Here is a 17,742-nt window from a genome sequence, read left to right on the forward strand (position 1 = left end):
CTTAAGTGGTATTAAAATGTTTAGAGGAATTTGAGATTTCTGATATTTGTAATTCAGTCAGATGTCAATCAAGTAACAAATAATTTTAAATAAAAAGATTTATAGATAGATAAAGTAACATAATTTATATATTAAGCTTATAAGCTTGCTAAAATAAAAGATTTGAAAGTAACAACTTTAGGCCAGGGAAGGTAGCTCAGGCGTCTAATCCCAGCACTCTGGGAGGCTGAGGCAGGAGGATCCTTTGACTCAGGAGTTTGAGACCAGCCCATGAGTGAGACCCCTTCTCTACTAAAAATAAAAAAATTAGCCAGGCGTGGTGGTGTGTGCCTATAGTCCCAGCTACTGGGGAGGCTGAGGCAGGAGGATAGCTTGAGCCCAGGAGTTTGAGGTTGCTGTGAGCTAGGCTGACGCCACAGCACTCTAGCCTGGGCAACAGAGTGAGACTCTGTCTCAAAAAAAAAAAAAAAAAAAGGAACTTCAAATAGTGATTTAAACGCAAGTTACCATGTTTTCTTTTTTTATCCTCTTGAGCACAAAGCCTCCCTCAAATATAAAAAAAACAACAAAATAAAAATAAAATGACAATGGCTAGGGACTGGGAAGCAGCTGCGGGTAAATGTGTGAACAGAAATCCCAGGCTATCTTGCCCCTTCTTTTGTAAATTTGTCATTCTGAATCTGTTATCTTTAAGGCGAACGTATCAACTAGCTAATCTGATCAATTAACTCACGCCAAAAGGAGTAAGAGTAAGATATGACATGGAAAACTTAGTTGTGATTTGACATTGGTTATACTTAAATGACTCAGTAGGCAAATTTTAAGCCAGACAGGAAAGGCAGGATCTGCATTAGCAAATTCCTGGAGCTGTTACAGGAGGAGGCTCTGCCCACTATACAGTTAAATCCCTGGTATATTTACAAAAGTGTACACACGCTTTCCACCACCTTTCTGTGCCACCATAGTGATGTGCAGGAATGCCAAAAAGAGACCCAATGCCAAGTTCTTAGTAGACCATGCTCCAAAGTCATTGTCCAGTTTCTAACTGTGATGATGAAGCTTGGTTACACTGGTTATTTCAAAGTCATTGATGATCACAGAGCTGGGAAAATTGTGACCCTCATAGGCAGGTCAAACAAGTGTGGAGTGATCACTTTCAGTCTCCCCTCCCCCTGCCCAGGAAACACACTTCCAAACGAAGTTTGGGAGGTGTTCCCAGTCCCAGTCTTGATGTGTAACTCAGAGATCTAGAAAAATGGCAGAATAATCTGCTCCCATCCCATCAGCTCGGTTTCATTGTACTGACGACCTCACCTGGCATGGATCAAGAGGAAGCAAGATGAAAACACACAGGAGAAAAAGTCCTGGGACTCTTTTTGTAGGAATATAATAAATACATACAAACAAAATGTCTCAGTGGGGGGAAAAAAGAACACACAGGAGGATTCTGATTTCTGGCCCTCTCCTCCATGCCTCCACTCCCACCTTGATCTTTCCACTGAGCAGAGCAGCATAGCCTCTGCTGCTCAGGTGGCCAGAGCCTGGCGCCAGTGTGTGCAAGCTGAAGGCAAGGCTGCCCCCATCTGCCCACCTCCCTGTGGAACACCATGGATCGGGCTTCCCACAGAATTGCTCTGGTTGCATCTTAACCTCTGAAGCTCTTAAACTATGAGAAGCCTTTGCTCAGGAACAGCCACGTCACTCCTATTAACATCTTGGGCCTGGACTCTTGGATGCTGTTCAGATCTTGTATCACTGACCTTTTACTTATTCAAATCTCTCCAATCTGTTATCCCACACCCATAATGTAGCTCAAACTCATCTTGACCCCTAGCCAACTAGTGCTCCCAGAAATGCCCTCTTTGACAGAGATTAAGGTTCGCGTTCTGTCACACATCCAGACATACGATATGAAGTATGACTCATGTCTACATTGGTTAATAAGTATCCACCACTGAAGCCTCAAGAGAGAGAAGGTGAGGTTAAGGAATTAGAATGGCATAGCACTACAAAAAGGTACTGCTGAGCGTTCACCTTTTCTCTATGCCATTCTTTACTTTATGGAACTTTGCTGAAAGAGCATAAGTATTTTGTCTAATCCTTTCATTAGAAATATCTTATTTTACTTGTCATAAGTCAGAAGAAATAGTAGATTTCACATAGGTCAATTTTTTATAGAGTGTAGGAATCCTATCTACAACACACCTGTCTGACATAGATGATCATCTATTGGCTGTCCACATACGTCACATGGTGGTCTATTCACCTGTCAATCACCTCCCACAGTAAGAAATCTACCTCTTGTTAGACAAAGGGTAGCTGAGATATGCCACTGTGTGCTGCCCTTTAGGGTAGCCCTGACAGCACCCTCCAGGTATGGCCCTGCAATCATCAGTCCGGTCCGGAAGAGCTTGGAGGAACTCCAGGAGGATCCAGGCAGGCTTAAATAGACACGATGGGGTCAAATCTAAGATAACACAACAAAGAGATATGCCTGTGAGAAAGACAAAGTTATGAGCTGATATTTTAATAACAGGGATGGGTAACAGTTACTGAGTACTATAGATCAGAGGTGAGGCATCATTTAAGTGCTTTATATTTACTAGCCGTTTGTTTCTCATAACAATCTCATGAAAAGCATAGTTCTGTGAACTAAAATAAAATTTTAAGGCTCACCTCCCCGCTAGCTGACTGGACCCCCTCGTGGCCAAAGGAATATCCTAAAACTAAATTGCCTGCCAGGAGGGAAGTCAAACTGTCCCTCATCATGCCCCAGCCCCTTCTTGGGGACATCCTTTGTAACCTATTAACAGGCCTAAGTGTATGCAAGACAAACCTGCAGGTCCTCAATTTATACAACAAATCTATGTCAGGTGGTTTGTCTCTGATAAACAGCTCCTTATGTTAAAACATTCCAAGCCTTTAGACAAAGCTTCATGTCTTTAACCAACTACAAGTCAAAGAATCGTTAAACCCACCTATAACCTATAAGCATCCACTTCGAGATGGCCCACCTTTTTGGGCCAAATGAATGTATAACTCCCACCTATTGATTTATGACTTTACCTGTAACCCCTGTCTCCCTGAAATGTATAAAACCAAACTGTAACCCAGCCACAGCGAGTCCACTTACTCAAGACTTCTTGAGCGTGGCTCCAGATCATGGTCCTCAAATTTGGCTCAGAGGAAATCCCTTTAAAATTATTTTACAGAGTTTGGCTTTTCCATTAACAGTTCTCACTTTACAGTTACACACACATTACTAGTACACGTCCATAGGGCTAGTAAGCCAAAGAGCTAGGACTTGAATCCTAGCCATTTGGCTACAAAGCCTGAATCCTTAATTGCTACACTTGATCACCTTCCTAACTTTAACTGAGAATGCCTACCACCTGCTGGGTATTGTTGAATCATTTCATCCTCATAACAATCCTACAAAGCAGGATCCTATAATCCTGTTAGAAAACAGCTAAGTAACTTGCCCAAGGTCACACAGCTAGTGGGTGCTGAAGTTGGGAATCAAGCCCAGGTAGCCTGTCTCTAGATCTGATTCCTTTCCCCATTCCTCTACGCCCACTTGGTGGTACACTCCAGGTAGGTGGTGACAGAGTCGGATACAGAGCTTTGTCATACGCAGATAAGGCACATGAGAAGGTGGGGCAAAAGTAGGACAGGCACCAGCTGGTAAAAATCTGGGGAAAATCAGGAGCTGACTGGCTGTCCAGGATAACCAGGGAATTTTCAACCCAGTCCTTGCTGAGGACAAAGAGAAGACAAATGATCTTTAAACAGAAGGAGGGCTGGGTGTGGTGGATCATGCCTATAACCCTAGCACTCTGGGAGGCCGAGGCCAGGAGTTTGGGACAACAGCAAGACCCCTGTCTCTCCAAAGAATAAAAAAATTAGCCGGGCAAGGTGGGGTGTGCCTGTAGTCTCAGCTACTGGGGGGGAGGAAAGGGGGGCAGAGGGGTTGCTGAGGCAGAGGAATTGCTTGAGCCAGGAGTTTGATGTTGCAGTGAGCTACGGTGACGCTACTGCACTCTAGCCCAGGCGACAGAGCGAAATTCTGTCTCAAAAATAAATCAATAACTAAACAAACAGGAGAAGCCTAAACAATCAGAAAGAATGGCCTCTCTGTAGGAGTCCATTCAGGAAGCCACCCTATCAGACCATCAGATCTGGTACAACTTGATCTCCAACCCCCACTGGATAAGAGGAAGTTTGCAGATACCTGAATGTCTACCGTGAACATCTGGAATGGAGGTATGACCGGAGCAAGCAAAGAAAGTCCATTTAAAATTCAACCCACTGGATTGCCTTTCTAAATAGCTTTTTTTGTGAGCTATGTAGAAAACTGCATGGTACATGAAAGTACAAAAAAACAAGGCTATGAGTATTTAATAATAAATCGTGCTGATTTTTAAAAGTTATTTATTTATTTTAGAAATGGGGGGGGGGTCTATCTATATTGCTCAGGCTGGTCTCGAACTCCTGAGCTCAAAGAATCCACACGCCTCGGCCTCCCAAAGTGTTGGATTACAGGCGTGAGCCACCGCGCCCGGCCCAGATGGTGTTAAACGCTAAGAAGAAGAAAAAAAGCAAGATAAAGGGATAGGGGGTGTGTGGCAATTTATACAGAGTGGGCAAGGAAGACATTATAATGCACAGAGTCATTAGCGTTTAGGACGTGTCGCATTTCACCTGTACTGAGAGCTGCCTGGTATGTTTTATACCTGACCAAAATAATAACGTAAGAGGCAATAAAAAGGTGTACAGGGTCCTAGGGTTCTATAGATCAGCACTTAAAAAGATTAAATCCATCGTGAGAACCCCTATGCTACATACACTTAGTTTCATTTTCACGCTAATGATGAATACTTGGATCTCTCTTTTTTATATACAGTTTCCTAAGGAGTAGCAGGGCTGACTTTTTCTCTAGTCCAGGAAGCCCTTCAAGGCTACACGTGCTCTGGAGGACAGAGAATATGTCTCGTTTTTTTTTTTTTTTTATTCCCCAGAGCCCGAGACAATGCCTGGCACATACCGTTCAAAACAAGTTTGGTAGCTGGAACCCGCTGAACAGCACTGACTCTGCGTGTCCAGTAACTATTAACTACCTGTGTTGGGCCCAGGGGGCCGGCCTGGCTCGTCTCGGGTGAGGACGGGGTGGGGTGGGGTGGGGGGTCGTGTGGGTTAGGGGGGTGGGGATGGAATTCCGGTTTCCCAAGGGCAGATGAGAAATCCGCCTCTAGCTGGACCCGAACGCTTTCTGGCCTTTTTGCTCTGCCGAGATAGCGCGAATTTACGAAACGTGGGCCCGTCCGTTCTAAGGCCGGGGTCCCCCCTAGGCGCCCTCGGGGAGCCCTTCGTGGTGGCGCTGGGGCCGCCTGCCTCCCGGGCTCCCGCGCTCGGCTCCTGCCGCCCCCGGGCCGCGCTGCCCCGTCCGCCGGCCGCCTGCGCCCACCCGCAGGTGCGGAGCAAGCCGAGCTCCGCGGTCCATCCCGGCCCGGAGGCGCCCAGGTGGCCGCTTCCCCGCCCGCCTTCCTCCCGGCCTTCCTCCCGGCCACCCCTCGATTGGCTCCCGCGCCGGGCGAGGGCGCCCGCTCACTGGCCGGCGACCGCCATCGCGCTGACGCGCAGCCCTCGGGGCGGGCCCCGACTCGGAGTGACCCGCGGCGGCGGCGCGGGCGTGCGACCCCTCCATCTGCGGTTGTCCGCGTGCACCGCCGGGGAAGGGGCGCGGGGCCGCGGGGGGCGGGATTCCGGGAGGGCCTCGGCGGGGGGCGCGCGGGCGCGGGGCAGCCCGGGGCCATGGCGCGGCCGGACGATGAGGAGGGGGCGGCGGGGGCGCCCGGGCGCCCGCTGGCGAAGGGGTACCTCCTGGTGCCGCGGGGCGCGCCCGCGGGGAAGGAGAGCGCGGAGCCGCAGAACGGGCCCGGAGCCGGCTGCCTGCTCCTGAACGGGCTCCCCCGGGACAGCCCCGCGGCCGGCGCGGGGACCCCGGCCGGGCCGCAGACCCCGCTGGCCCCGGAAGAGGAGACCCAGGCCCGGCTGCTGCCCACGGGCCCGGGAGAGGCGACCCCGGGGGCCGAGGGGACCCGGCTGCCTCGGACTGCGCTCTCCACGCGGCGCTTTCTGGTGCTGCTGATCTTCAGCCTGTACTCGCTGGTGAACGCCTTTCAGTGGATCCAGTACAGCATCATCAGCAACGTCTTCCAGGGCTTCTACGGCGTCTCCCTGCTGCACATCGACTGGCTGTCCATGGTGTACATGCTGGCCTACGTGCCCCTCATCTTCCCGGCCACCTGGCTGCTGGACACCAGAGGCCTGCGGCTCACCGCCTTGCTGGGCTCCGGCCTCAACTGCCTGGGCAGCTGGGTCAAGTGCGGCAGCGTGCGGCAGCATCTCTTCTGGGTCACCATGCTGGGCCAGTGCCTCTGCTCCGTGGCCCAGGTCTTCATCCTGGGCTTGCCCTCCCGCATTGCCTCCGTGTGGTTTGGGCCCAAGGAAGTGTCCACAGCTTGTGCCACCGCCGTGCTGGGCAATCAGGTAAGGCCTTGGCGTGATAGGTGCCAGTCGGGTCCCTAAAGGACCAGAAAAATTCATACAGGTTCTCATGGCCTGTATGGATGAAGCCTCAGGAGGCCTTTGTCTGTAAATGAAAGAGAGGAGATGCTTAGTCATAAGATAAGAGGCAGGCTTGGATTAAAGAACACTTTAAATGTTTTTGTAAGGACAGAATTTTTAAAACTAGTTTAGGGCCGGGTGCAGTGGCTCACGCCTGTGATCCTAACACTTCGGGATGCAGGCGGGAGGATCACTTGAGCCCAGGAGTTGGAGGTTGCTGTGAGCTAGGCTGACGCCACTGCACTCTAGCCAGGCAACAGGCAACAGAGCAAGACCTTGTCTCCACAAAAAAAAAAAAAAAAAAAAAAGAATTCTAAATGTTCTGCTGGTGGTAAGGACTAAACAGCGTAACCAAGTCCAATTACCAATTTTTAACGGTAAGACAATGCAAGACAAATCACACATCAGGGAATCCATTGGAAAAGAGTGGCGTCATTTGCCAAGTCTCTGTTAAGGAATGACCTAGTCTTTCCTAATACCATAGGTTCAAATTCCATTAGCATTCCAGTTGCATTTCTAGGTAAGATGTTCTGTGTATTTTTTAAATTGCAGACTGATTCTTTTACTGTAATTTAATTTCTGTATAAGGGGTCCTGTGATACTTTCTGTAAGTTATATCCCCTCAGCTGGAGGGAATCTAGTTAAAAATCTGTATACCAAAAACTTCAGTTCTCACTATACATACTTTGCTACATGTAGTTATGTAACAAACGATTGATACTTTCTTACTTGGTCTAACCTCAAGATCACAGTCAGATTTATTTAAAATACATAAAAAGACTAACTGTACTTGCTTATTGCTTTATATTTATTTCCTTTATCTACAAGTACGGAGGAAGGGGGAGTTTGAACTATAGTTGTTGTGTATCCAAAATAATTTATGACTGATACTTTAGTTGGTTATGTCTGCATGTTTGGATAGGAGCTGTTTTCTTATTTTACCTTTACAAAATTATATTCAAGATTAATACTTCGTCGAGCATGACAAAAATATTATCAACAACATATCTGTGGATAATCTATTTTATGAATAATAAATGGAAACATTTACTCATAGGCAAACTTCCCTCAAACTTCACACTTCTGGGCCTTCTTCCTACATTCTGCTCTGGTGTTCTCATCCCTTCCTTGGCTCCAGTGGCTGTACAGTTGCTCAGGACTCCCAAGTATGCATTTTCAGCCTAGGTTATGAAGTGAGCATTCACAATAATATTCAACTTTATTCAGCATTCACTAAGGGCCTGGAGACATGCCAGGTGCTTTACATGCATTGTGTCATTCAATTTAACACTGTCAGGTAGGAACTGTCAGTCTTCCCATTTTGTGTATACAGAAGCTGAGACTTGAAGGGATAAAATTGTTTTCCAAAGGTCACAGCTAGTTGGTGGCAACATTCACACTCAAGTCTATCCGGTTCCTGAATCCTAGCTTTTAGCTACCCGTCTATACTGCCAGGTCTCTAACCAGAGAGAACCTTTTAAAACATAGATCAAATCATGTCATTGCCCTGCTTTTTGAACTTGCCAGTGATTTCCTATAGTACTTAAAACATAAACTCTTTACTCTGAATTATACTACAAAACTTTACTAGTATGTCTTCTTTGGTTCCTCAAACCACAGTAAGCTTGTACTTGCTTAAGGGCGTTTGCAGAAGCATTCCCTCTGCCTGGAATGTTCTTCTTCCTGGAATCACATGATTACATTCTTTTTGTAACTTATCTCTCAGTTTAAATTCATTTTAAATCGCATTCAGTGGCATTTCTTGATTCCATTTAGAGTTGCCGTCACTCTCTTATTACATCATTATGCGTAATTCTCCATATGGCACTTATCCCTATCTGATGTTTATTGTTTACATGTTTATATGTTAATGTTTATCTATTACTCATCTCCCATCCCTACCATTAGCTTGTAAGTTTCATGAAAATAGGCATGTGGTCTGAACGTATACAACTGTATCACCAGCATTTATTACAGTACCTGGCACATTTTAGGCTCTCTATAAAAATGTGTTGAATAAATGAATGAGCTTCAGACTAATATAGGTATTGGCCAGCTGGATATTCTGCTTGGATATCTCATAGGAACTCACCACTCAAAATCTGCCTAGTTCATTGTCTCCTAGCTCATTTCCCTTCACCTCCACTGCCACTGTCTTAGCTTGGGCCACCTGCAGCTCTTACCTAGAGCTTGCTAACTTATCTCCCTATCTGCAGCTTTTGCTGTCTTCCCTCTATTCTCCATTCATCTAGCATGATCTTTATAGTGTGCAGATCTGTTCCGGGCATTAACTTACCCCCTGCAGTGGCTTCCTTTGTCCTTAGGATGAAATTCAAAAACTCTCTAAGGTCACATGTGAGACCTTCCAGATCTGCCTTCTGCCAGCTCTCTTTTTTTTTTTTTTTTTTTTTTTGAGACAGAGTCTCGCTCTGTTGCCTGGGCTAGAGTGCCATGGCATCAGCCTAGCTCACAGCAACCTCAAACTCCTGGGCTCAAGCGATCCTACTGCCTCAGCCCCCGAGTAGCTGGGATTACAGGCATGCACCACCATGCCCGGCTAATTTTTTCTAAGTATTTTAGTTGTCCAGCTAATTTCTTTCTATTTTTTTAGTAGAGACAGAGTCTCGCTCTTGCTCAGGTTGGTCTCGAACTCTGAGCTCAAACAATCCTCCCACCTCGGCCTCCCAAGTGCTAGGATTACAGACGTGAGCCACCGCGCACGGCCCTGCCAGCTCTTTTGATTCACCTCTCTCCACAATCCAGCCCCACACATACTCTTTCTCTGCTCTGTGCCAAACTGTGCGTACTTAGTTTCTGACAAGGTTATGCGCTCTCCTTCCTGGCCTTGTACGTAATGTCCCTTTGATTTGGAACATTTCTCCTTCTCTTAGCTAACTCCAATTTCTTATTCAGATCTTTGCTTCTCCATGAACTTTTCCGGAATCCCAAGTCTGTACAAGGTGCCCTTCCAAAGTACTCTCTTAGTTAGGGTGATCATGTGTCCCAGTTTGCCTAGGACCTGCTGTCTGGCATAATTATTAATACTAATGAAATCCCTTTCACACTGAACATTATTCTGGTTTGGGTAATAAATTACATGGTTTCCCCAGTCTTGACACTCTCTACTTCTCCATCACAGTTCTGTATTTCCACCCTCTCTTGTAATTACCTGTTTAATTCTCTCTATCCAGCTTTTTATAAGGGAGCAAATAAAATATGTGATAAATGTTACTATCTCTGTCTCAGCCTCTTTGAAACCTTTCTTGGGCCCTTCCTTTTCACCTCCATCTGCCCCAAAATCCTATCTCCCTCCACTGAACCTTCTTAATATTTTGATTTTTATTTCTTTTGTGATTATGTTTAGCCTTATTTTTTAAATTGAGGTGAAATTCACATAACATTAACCATTTTAATGAGAACAATTCAGTGGCATTTAGTACATTACAGTGTTGTGCAACTATCACCTCTATCTAGTTCCAACACATTTTCATCCACCCCTAACGTTAAGACCCAACACGCACTAGGGAGGTTCACTCTCTAGGCCCTGGCAATTCTTCTCTTTCTGTGTATTTTCCTATTTTGGATATTTCATATAAATAGAGTCTTACAATATGTGACCTTTTATGTCTGGCTCTTTCACGTAGCATGTTTTCAACGTTCATTCATGTTGTAGCACTATATCAGTACTTCATTCTTAAGTTATAGCTGAGTAATACTTCATTGTATGGATATACCACATTTTATTTATTCATTCATCTGTTGGTAGATGTTTGGGTTATTTACACCTTTTGGATATTGTGAATAGGGCTGCTGTGAACATTTATGTACAATTATTTGTTTGAATACCTGTTTTCAGTTTTTCAGGTATATACCTAGGACTGGAATTGCTAGGTCATATGGTAATTCAATGTTAAGCTTCTTAAGGAACCACCAAACTGTTGTCCACAGTAGTAGCTGTACCATTTTATAATCCCACCGGCAATGTATGAGGGTTCCAGTTTGTCCACATCCTTACCAATGCTTGTTATTTCCCATTGCTTTTTATTATCATTATAGGCATCCTACTGGGTATGAAGTGGTATCTCATTGTGGTTTTGATTTGCATTTCTGTAATAGCTAAAGACGTTGAGCATTTTTATACGTTTATTGGCCATTTGTATATCTTTAGAGAAATGTCTATTCAAGTCCTTTGCCCATTTTTTAATTGGGTTGTCTTTTTGTTGTTGAGTTGTAAGAGTTCTTTGTATGTTCTAGATACTAGACTCTTACCACATATATGATTTACAAATATTTTCTCGCATTCTATAGGTTGTTTTCTCTTAGCTCTATTTTGCATACTCTTATTCCCCTTTTTGATGGTGAGCATCTAAAAGTCAAGGAATGTATCTTACACAACTTTATAGCAGCATCATTCAGATAGTAGGATCTCAGTAAATGTTTTTTTAAATAGGAAAGACATTGGTCAGCAATTTCTCTCTAACAGTACAGGAGTAACAAATACATTAAAACATAAACAGTACCTGTCCTCTTTATGTTCTATTAATTGCCAGCATTTACTTTTTTCTCTAATGAGAATAGTTGTTAATAGTACTATTTATTTTACAGCTTGGCACTGCAATTGGCTTTTTGCTACCACCCGTTTTAGTGCCCAACACACAGAATGACACAAACATCCTGGCTTGTAATATCAGCACCATGTTTTATGGAACATCAGCCGTTGCCACACTTTTATTTATTTTGACAGTAATTGGTAAGTGAATTATTTTCCCCATAGCTTAGATAAATGCATGACAAAAATTTGAAAATAACCCTGAAAATTTGTATTGATAGTATCTCAAATGCCATTTGCTTGTTTCATTCTTGCTATGCACTGTTTTGGTCAGGTAATGAATGCCATAACCCTAGCGATATGTTATGATCCACTGTTATCTATTTTAATACTATGAAGGATTTGAAGACTAATTCATCTAATTTATCTCCCTACTAACTTTCTTCTTGATAACTGTTGGTTTCAAACATATTACCTGCTTCCTCTTCCCATATTCATGTACATGGTCTGCATCTTATGCCTACCTAGCTAGAAATAAGTTCTTGTCATGCTTTGAAGCGATGCAAGCAGGCTGCAGTCTTCCTTTTAATGGTAAATCCTCCAAAGGATCCCCAATGTAACAATTAACTGGATCTGAAAATATTGACCAGTGAATGATCCTGGGCAGCAGCAAGCTGTTCAGCAGAATTTCAAACTGTGGCAACTATCTGCTTGTTAGGCCATTCCAGCAAAGCACGGCTGCCACCCTTCGTCACTGAGTCCTCTCGTCGGGGCCTGTCTCTTGAAGCAGTCAGTCAAAATCAGCTGCAAGCAGCCATCATCAGTTTGGAAGAAGCTTTGGGAAGGTCTGCTTTTTTAAGTTTATTTTTAATGGGAAACAGTTTTGATTTCAGGGAAAAGGGTAGGTAGGGTTTATTTAAGTAATATAGCTGCTAACATAACTGCAATATTGCCCCCTTTAGACACCCAATGTATGTAAATTGATTTGAAGAGGAAAGAAACTATAAAGTTGACAGGCTGTCTTTTCATCATTAAAACTTATAATCAAATTGCATTATAGCTGAAGTTTTAAAATTTTTGTATATTTTGACAATGGCTATAATAGTAATGAAAAATTCGTATTTTATGATCTCCAGATATGAAATCCTTAGTTTTCAAAGAAATGTATGCCGAAGACTCTAGAGTGCCTCAATAGAGACTGCGTTGGTAGATGAACTGCAGGGCCCAGGGACGGGAGGCTCAGCCCGCATACTTAATTTCCCTTAAGATAATGAAAAAAATGTTCTCTTAGTAGCATGTGAAGTATTCTGATCATTCTGACATGTCTGATCTACTTATGGTTGGTTTTTGTTTTCAGTTAGTCAGGGAGTGGCATATTTGTTGTGTCCAGACTACTGAAAAAGGACAAATGACCCGGGTACTATTTCAGTTTAGTTTAACAATGTTTTAAAAGAAATCTATATTGTTTTAAAAAAAAAACAACCTTAAATATGCTTTTCTGGTAGCCATATTTGATTTGCTAGATGCAATAGGAAATACTGTATATACATTTGCATAAATGGCCCTTCCATTGGCAATAAGGATTTTTAAAATACAAAATTCTCTTTCTTTTGATTGCTTATTTTTCTTCACATAAATTCTGGTTTTTATTTTTTTTTAATCTTCAATTGTCTCTTTAGAAGAAGTGAGAGCAATAGATTACATATGAGATATCTATAGATATGAAATTATATACATGACATGTGTGTATATATGTTTAAATTGCTACAAATATAAGATTTTTATTTGTCAAAGGAGAGAGACAAAGAACAATAATAATAGGTGTGACCATTGGCATATCACTCTGTGTTGTTTGGGAAATTGAAAGAGAGGGCTATTTGTATACTTAATTATTTATTTACTCATGGCTTATGGGTAGAGAGTAGAAATAGAGGTGGGGAAATGGGAAAAAAATGGAATAGAAAAAAAGGGCTCTTTGTCAAGTTTTGTTTAGTGGTTTATAATTTTAATCTTACAATACCAAGCATAGCATAAAAGCAAGATAATATGCAGTTGTGATATGAAAGTCTTAAGTTGAAAATGATAACATTTAAATGGAAAATCTACTTGTTTTTCTCATACCCAAGTATTTGTTATTGAGGAAAATTTGGATTATTTAAAAAATACTTAAAGTTCGTTAATTACTAAGAGATAATCCTACTTCCCTCTAAATTCTACTAATAAATACTTTGGAAGTCCAACAAAATTCTTATAGTTTTGTTGAAGTTTGCAGGAATATGACATGTACTAAATTGATACTCAGTCTTCCTAAAATACTGTCTTCAAGGGTCATGCCATGTAACCCTGTTCCCTTCCCTCATGTAGTTTACATGTGAGTGTAATCTATCTAGCATTTCTAGGAATTTACTCAAACCCCACTGAATTTCACACTAATCCCTCATTCCTATTGGGAGAACTCTATTATGGCCTCTAACATTTGGTTGGTTTATGTGTGCCAAACATGTTTAAAGGCATGCTACATACCATATCTCATTTAATCTTTATAACCCTATGAGAACGTTTCCATTATTATCATTCTCATTTTATAGATGAGGAAACTGGGGCACAGAACTTGAGTAAATCTAATTTGCCCAAGGTCACAGTTAGTAAACACGGAAGGTCAGATTTAAGCCTAGGCAATGTAACTCCATATATAAAATGTTATATATAAATACATATCATTTTAATTTTTACTTAGCCTTGTTTTTGTTCCAATTCAAATTCTTCTTCCATAAATGGTAATGCCAGCATATTTAAAAGCTGTTTTTGTGCATAGCAGTAGTAAACTATGTCATTTAACTCAGGTGTGTTAATTAAAATCCTTTCCTGATTTACTAAGATGAGTGGATGACAGAAACTAAAAGTAATCACAATAAAATTATTTAATATTTGTGTACTTAAGCACATGACTGTATAACATGTATGCATAATTTTACTTTTGATTCTTAAAAATTTAAGATAACTATAGGCTGTAAACTTTCAAGAAAAATATATTTTACTTAGTCTGTAAGAATTCACACTCCTGAGGCAAAGTTTCTGATTATTTAAAATAAATATTTCTTTAAAAAGACAATGTATTTCAAGTGGCACTTGATAATTACAAAATCCTTTTACAAATATTGTATCATTTAATCCTCATAACAGCTTGTTATTGTTATTTCCATTTTATGGATGAGAAAGCTAAAGTGGAGGGACAGGAATTGACTTCATACGGTCATACAGTGAGTTGGGGCAGAGCCAGGATTCAAACTTCTACTTTTCTTACAGTAAGGTAATATGTGTAATATTTGCTTGAATCACACAAGGACAAATAATGGAATCAAAAGATAATGGAATAACTTGATTTTGAAACCTACAAGGGACCCTAAAACAGCAATAATAGATTTGCTACTTATTCATCATGGGAGGAAGAGTTTGAATGAGGTGCTCAAGAACACTTTGGCTACTTTATGTGCCTAATGCCAGGGGTGGAGAATAGCTGGTAATTATTTTATTGGTGCAAGTTTTTGGTGGGGAGGAGAGAAGACAGTAGAAGCTTTATTTTTCAGTTTCAAAAGAGGAAGAAAAAGCCATATTTCATCCTTTCAAAGTAGCATTTCAGCCTAAACAAGGGCATAAACCAATGGCTTTTTGTTCTTCTTTTTCTTCATATAGACTTAAGTTTGACCTTACTACAGCATGTAGCTGGAAGATAAGGGCTCGATTTTTGCCAAAATACTGACTGTCTGAAACTAAAAGATAACACTTGTATTCGGAAAATAAATCTAGTGGAGTTAAATACTGGCAAGAATTGTTTTCATTTTTTGCATTTGAGTTCAGGCTTAGGCCATTTAGGCTTATTTTACCATGGTAAATAAAAACTTAAGTAAAGAGATAAGATTCATAAGTACCCATGACCTATAAGCATGGTTTTTACAGATAAAGAAGAAATTCTAATCTTCCAGAAAATATTCCTTTTTTTTAAATCCATTTATCTTTTTTTTCTTTTTGAATGTACCCTGTTTCATCATCTCTAAGGTTTACTTTTTAAAATAAAATCTCTGAAATCAAGGTGCTTTTAATAATGACATCTAACATTTGTGGTAATAGAGACATGGCTATATGAAAACTTTTTACTGATACCTGGGAAAATCATTGAGTATAAACATCAGAGTATCTTAGATTCAATGACATACAGTATTTTCCTTCTATTGTTAAAATTTTTGAGTCAGTAGTTAAAAATTTTGAGTCAATACAAAAACTAGATTTTAATTTCTGACATAGCAGATTTTAGAAGTTCATTCTTTCTATAAATTAGTCTTGACTTCTGGTTAGCCTAACCCTGTAGAAATTTCTCCCAAACCATCTTTTGCAGGAAGTTGGTTGATCCTTTTCTGCCCAGCAAAGTAGTAGTCGCTAGATGTCTGGCTGAGAAGGCTGTGAAATCTCTTAACTAGAAATGGACACTGCTAAAACTTACAGTATGAGACACCAGATACTACACTTTTATGTCTCTTAGCTCTACCCCTGCACTCTCCATATGCAGCTCTAGTGAGTCGGCAAGAAAGACCTAGCTCTGTTGCAGTGAATCCACCTGGACCTTTTCAGTCCCGAGATGTAATTGGATCAGACGATAAACTTTATATCAAATTTCAGATTTTAAAATAGTCATTAACCCAAGACAGTCCTCTAAAAGTTCAATAGTATATTGGCTTGTTCATATCTGATGTTTACCTCTAATTATAAATTGAACTGAATTTGAAAATAGAATTGTCGATTATTTAATGTAGTAAAAATTAATTTTGTTTAACTAAAAATGGAATAATCAGTGGGCAAGGTTGTGGCATATATTATTGATGGTTTTGCAAATCAGTTATGTGAATTGGCCAAATCTCTGAGTTTTCGTCAGTTTCAGAGGCCTGAGATCATAATACCAAACTATTCTTCATTTGGAAATCCCTGAAAATAAAAAACCTCATCATAAAAGACTTTCAGTACCTCTTTAAACTTAAACTGAATTTTGTCTGCTCACTAAAAAGATATATATAATTGATTATACATATATAACAAAATATTACATATATATTGATTATATATAATCCTTTTTCATGTATATTCTCAGCTTTCAAAGAAAAACCTCGGTATCCACCAAGTCAGGCCCAAGCAGTTCTTCGAGACAGTCCCCCTGAAGAGTACTCCTATAAGAAATCAATCAGAAACCTGTTTAAAAACATTCCTTTTGTCCTTCTGTTGATCAGTTATGGTAAGTGGTCTTCTTGTATTTTCTTTGATGTCTGTATAAGTCTTTGAGCACTGTGGCTTCTTTTCATTTAGCCCAGTGGTTTGAACTTTAATGAGATTGGTTGTTAACTTTATAAAAATAATTATAGCATAGTCATGAACTTAAATTTTGAACTAAAAGCAAAAAATCCAGGATACCTCTTACTTGCTTTTAAAATTTAAAAAAAAAAAAACAGTTCTCAAACTGATAAGTGCTATCTATCTCCTTTTTTGAGTTGTCATAGAGCAGGGGTCCCACCCTTTTTGACACCAGGGATGGGTATCAGAGGAAGACAGTTTTTCTATGGGGAGGGGGTGGTGTCGCTGCCTGGGTTCCACCTCAGATCATCAGGCGTTAGGTCGTTAGATTCTCATGGGGACTGCAACCTGGATTCCCTCCTTTGAGAAAGAAGAGAGAATAGGATTGGGGAAAAGGCTAAAAAATGAATCTGAAGCAAAGATGGCAAAATGTAAATGTTTAACAAATCTGGGTGATAAGTAAGGGTATTTGTTATATTATTCTCTATACTATTTTATGTGTTTGAAATATTTAATAATAGAGAAATAATAAACAAGTCTCAGCCAGGTTAAGAGGCTTACCTAAATTCATATAACACATGCAAGGAGAGACCAAAGTTCAAACCTAGTCATATGATTCCTGATAACCAGCTGTTTTTATTCTCTTGTGAGGTATTTTTTAATTAATTTTGCCTTATGAATTGCCTAGTAAGTCTTTAACATACGGGCAAGATCTCTGAAGCAGGGATTCTGTTATGGTTTGAACGTTTGTTGGCTATAGTATAATACATTGTAGGTGCTCAGTAAATAATCCACTGCTTGGGCCAGGCATGGTGGCTCACGCCTGTAATACTAGTACTTTGGGAGGCCGAGGCAGGAGGATTGCTTAAGGCCTGGTGTTTGAGACTAGTCTCAGCAACATAGTGAGATCCTGTCTCTACAAAAAAATAGAAAAAAATTAGGCTGGCATGGTGGCTGGCACCTGTAAGTCCCAGCTACTTGGGAGGCTGACGCAGGAGGATCCCTTGAGCCCAGGAGTCTGAGGTTGCTGTGAGCTATGATGACACCACTGCACTCTACCCTGGACAACAGAGCGAGACCCTGTCTCAAAAACAAAACAAAACACAATCCACTGCTTGGTTGGTTGCCATATACAGTATTGTAAGTGGGGATATGATTTATGGTCAGTAGATCTCAAATCTAGATCTCAAATCTAAATAATAGTAATATTAGGACAGAATTGTACTATC

At 41.2% G+C, this 17,742-nt stretch overlaps 1 protein-coding gene across 1 annotated transcript in view; it reads left to right on the top strand.

Moving 5' to 3' along the window:
• Nucleotides 1-5,783: 5,783 nt before the first annotated feature.
• The window catches only part of FLVCR1 (FLVCR heme transporter 1), a 29,107-nt gene continuing 17,148 nt past the window's right edge, over nt 5,784-17,742 (top strand). Inside the window, exons 1-3 of the mRNA XM_045536478.1 lie at nt 5,784-6,549; nt 11,233-11,377; nt 16,317-16,457. Of these exons, the coding sequence (XP_045392434.1) occupies nt 5,812-6,549; nt 11,233-11,377; nt 16,317-16,457 (1,024 nt within the window). The 5' untranslated portion in view covers nt 5,784-5,811. The remainder of the gene's footprint in view (nt 6,550-11,232; nt 11,378-16,316; nt 16,458-17,742) is intronic.

Source organism: Lemur catta, chromosome 23 (genome assembly GCF_020740605.2).
Source record: "Lemur catta isolate mLemCat1 chromosome 23, mLemCat1.pri, whole genome shotgun sequence".
In the NCBI taxonomy this organism is placed as follows: Eukaryota; Metazoa; Chordata; class Mammalia; order Primates; family Lemuridae; genus Lemur; species Lemur catta.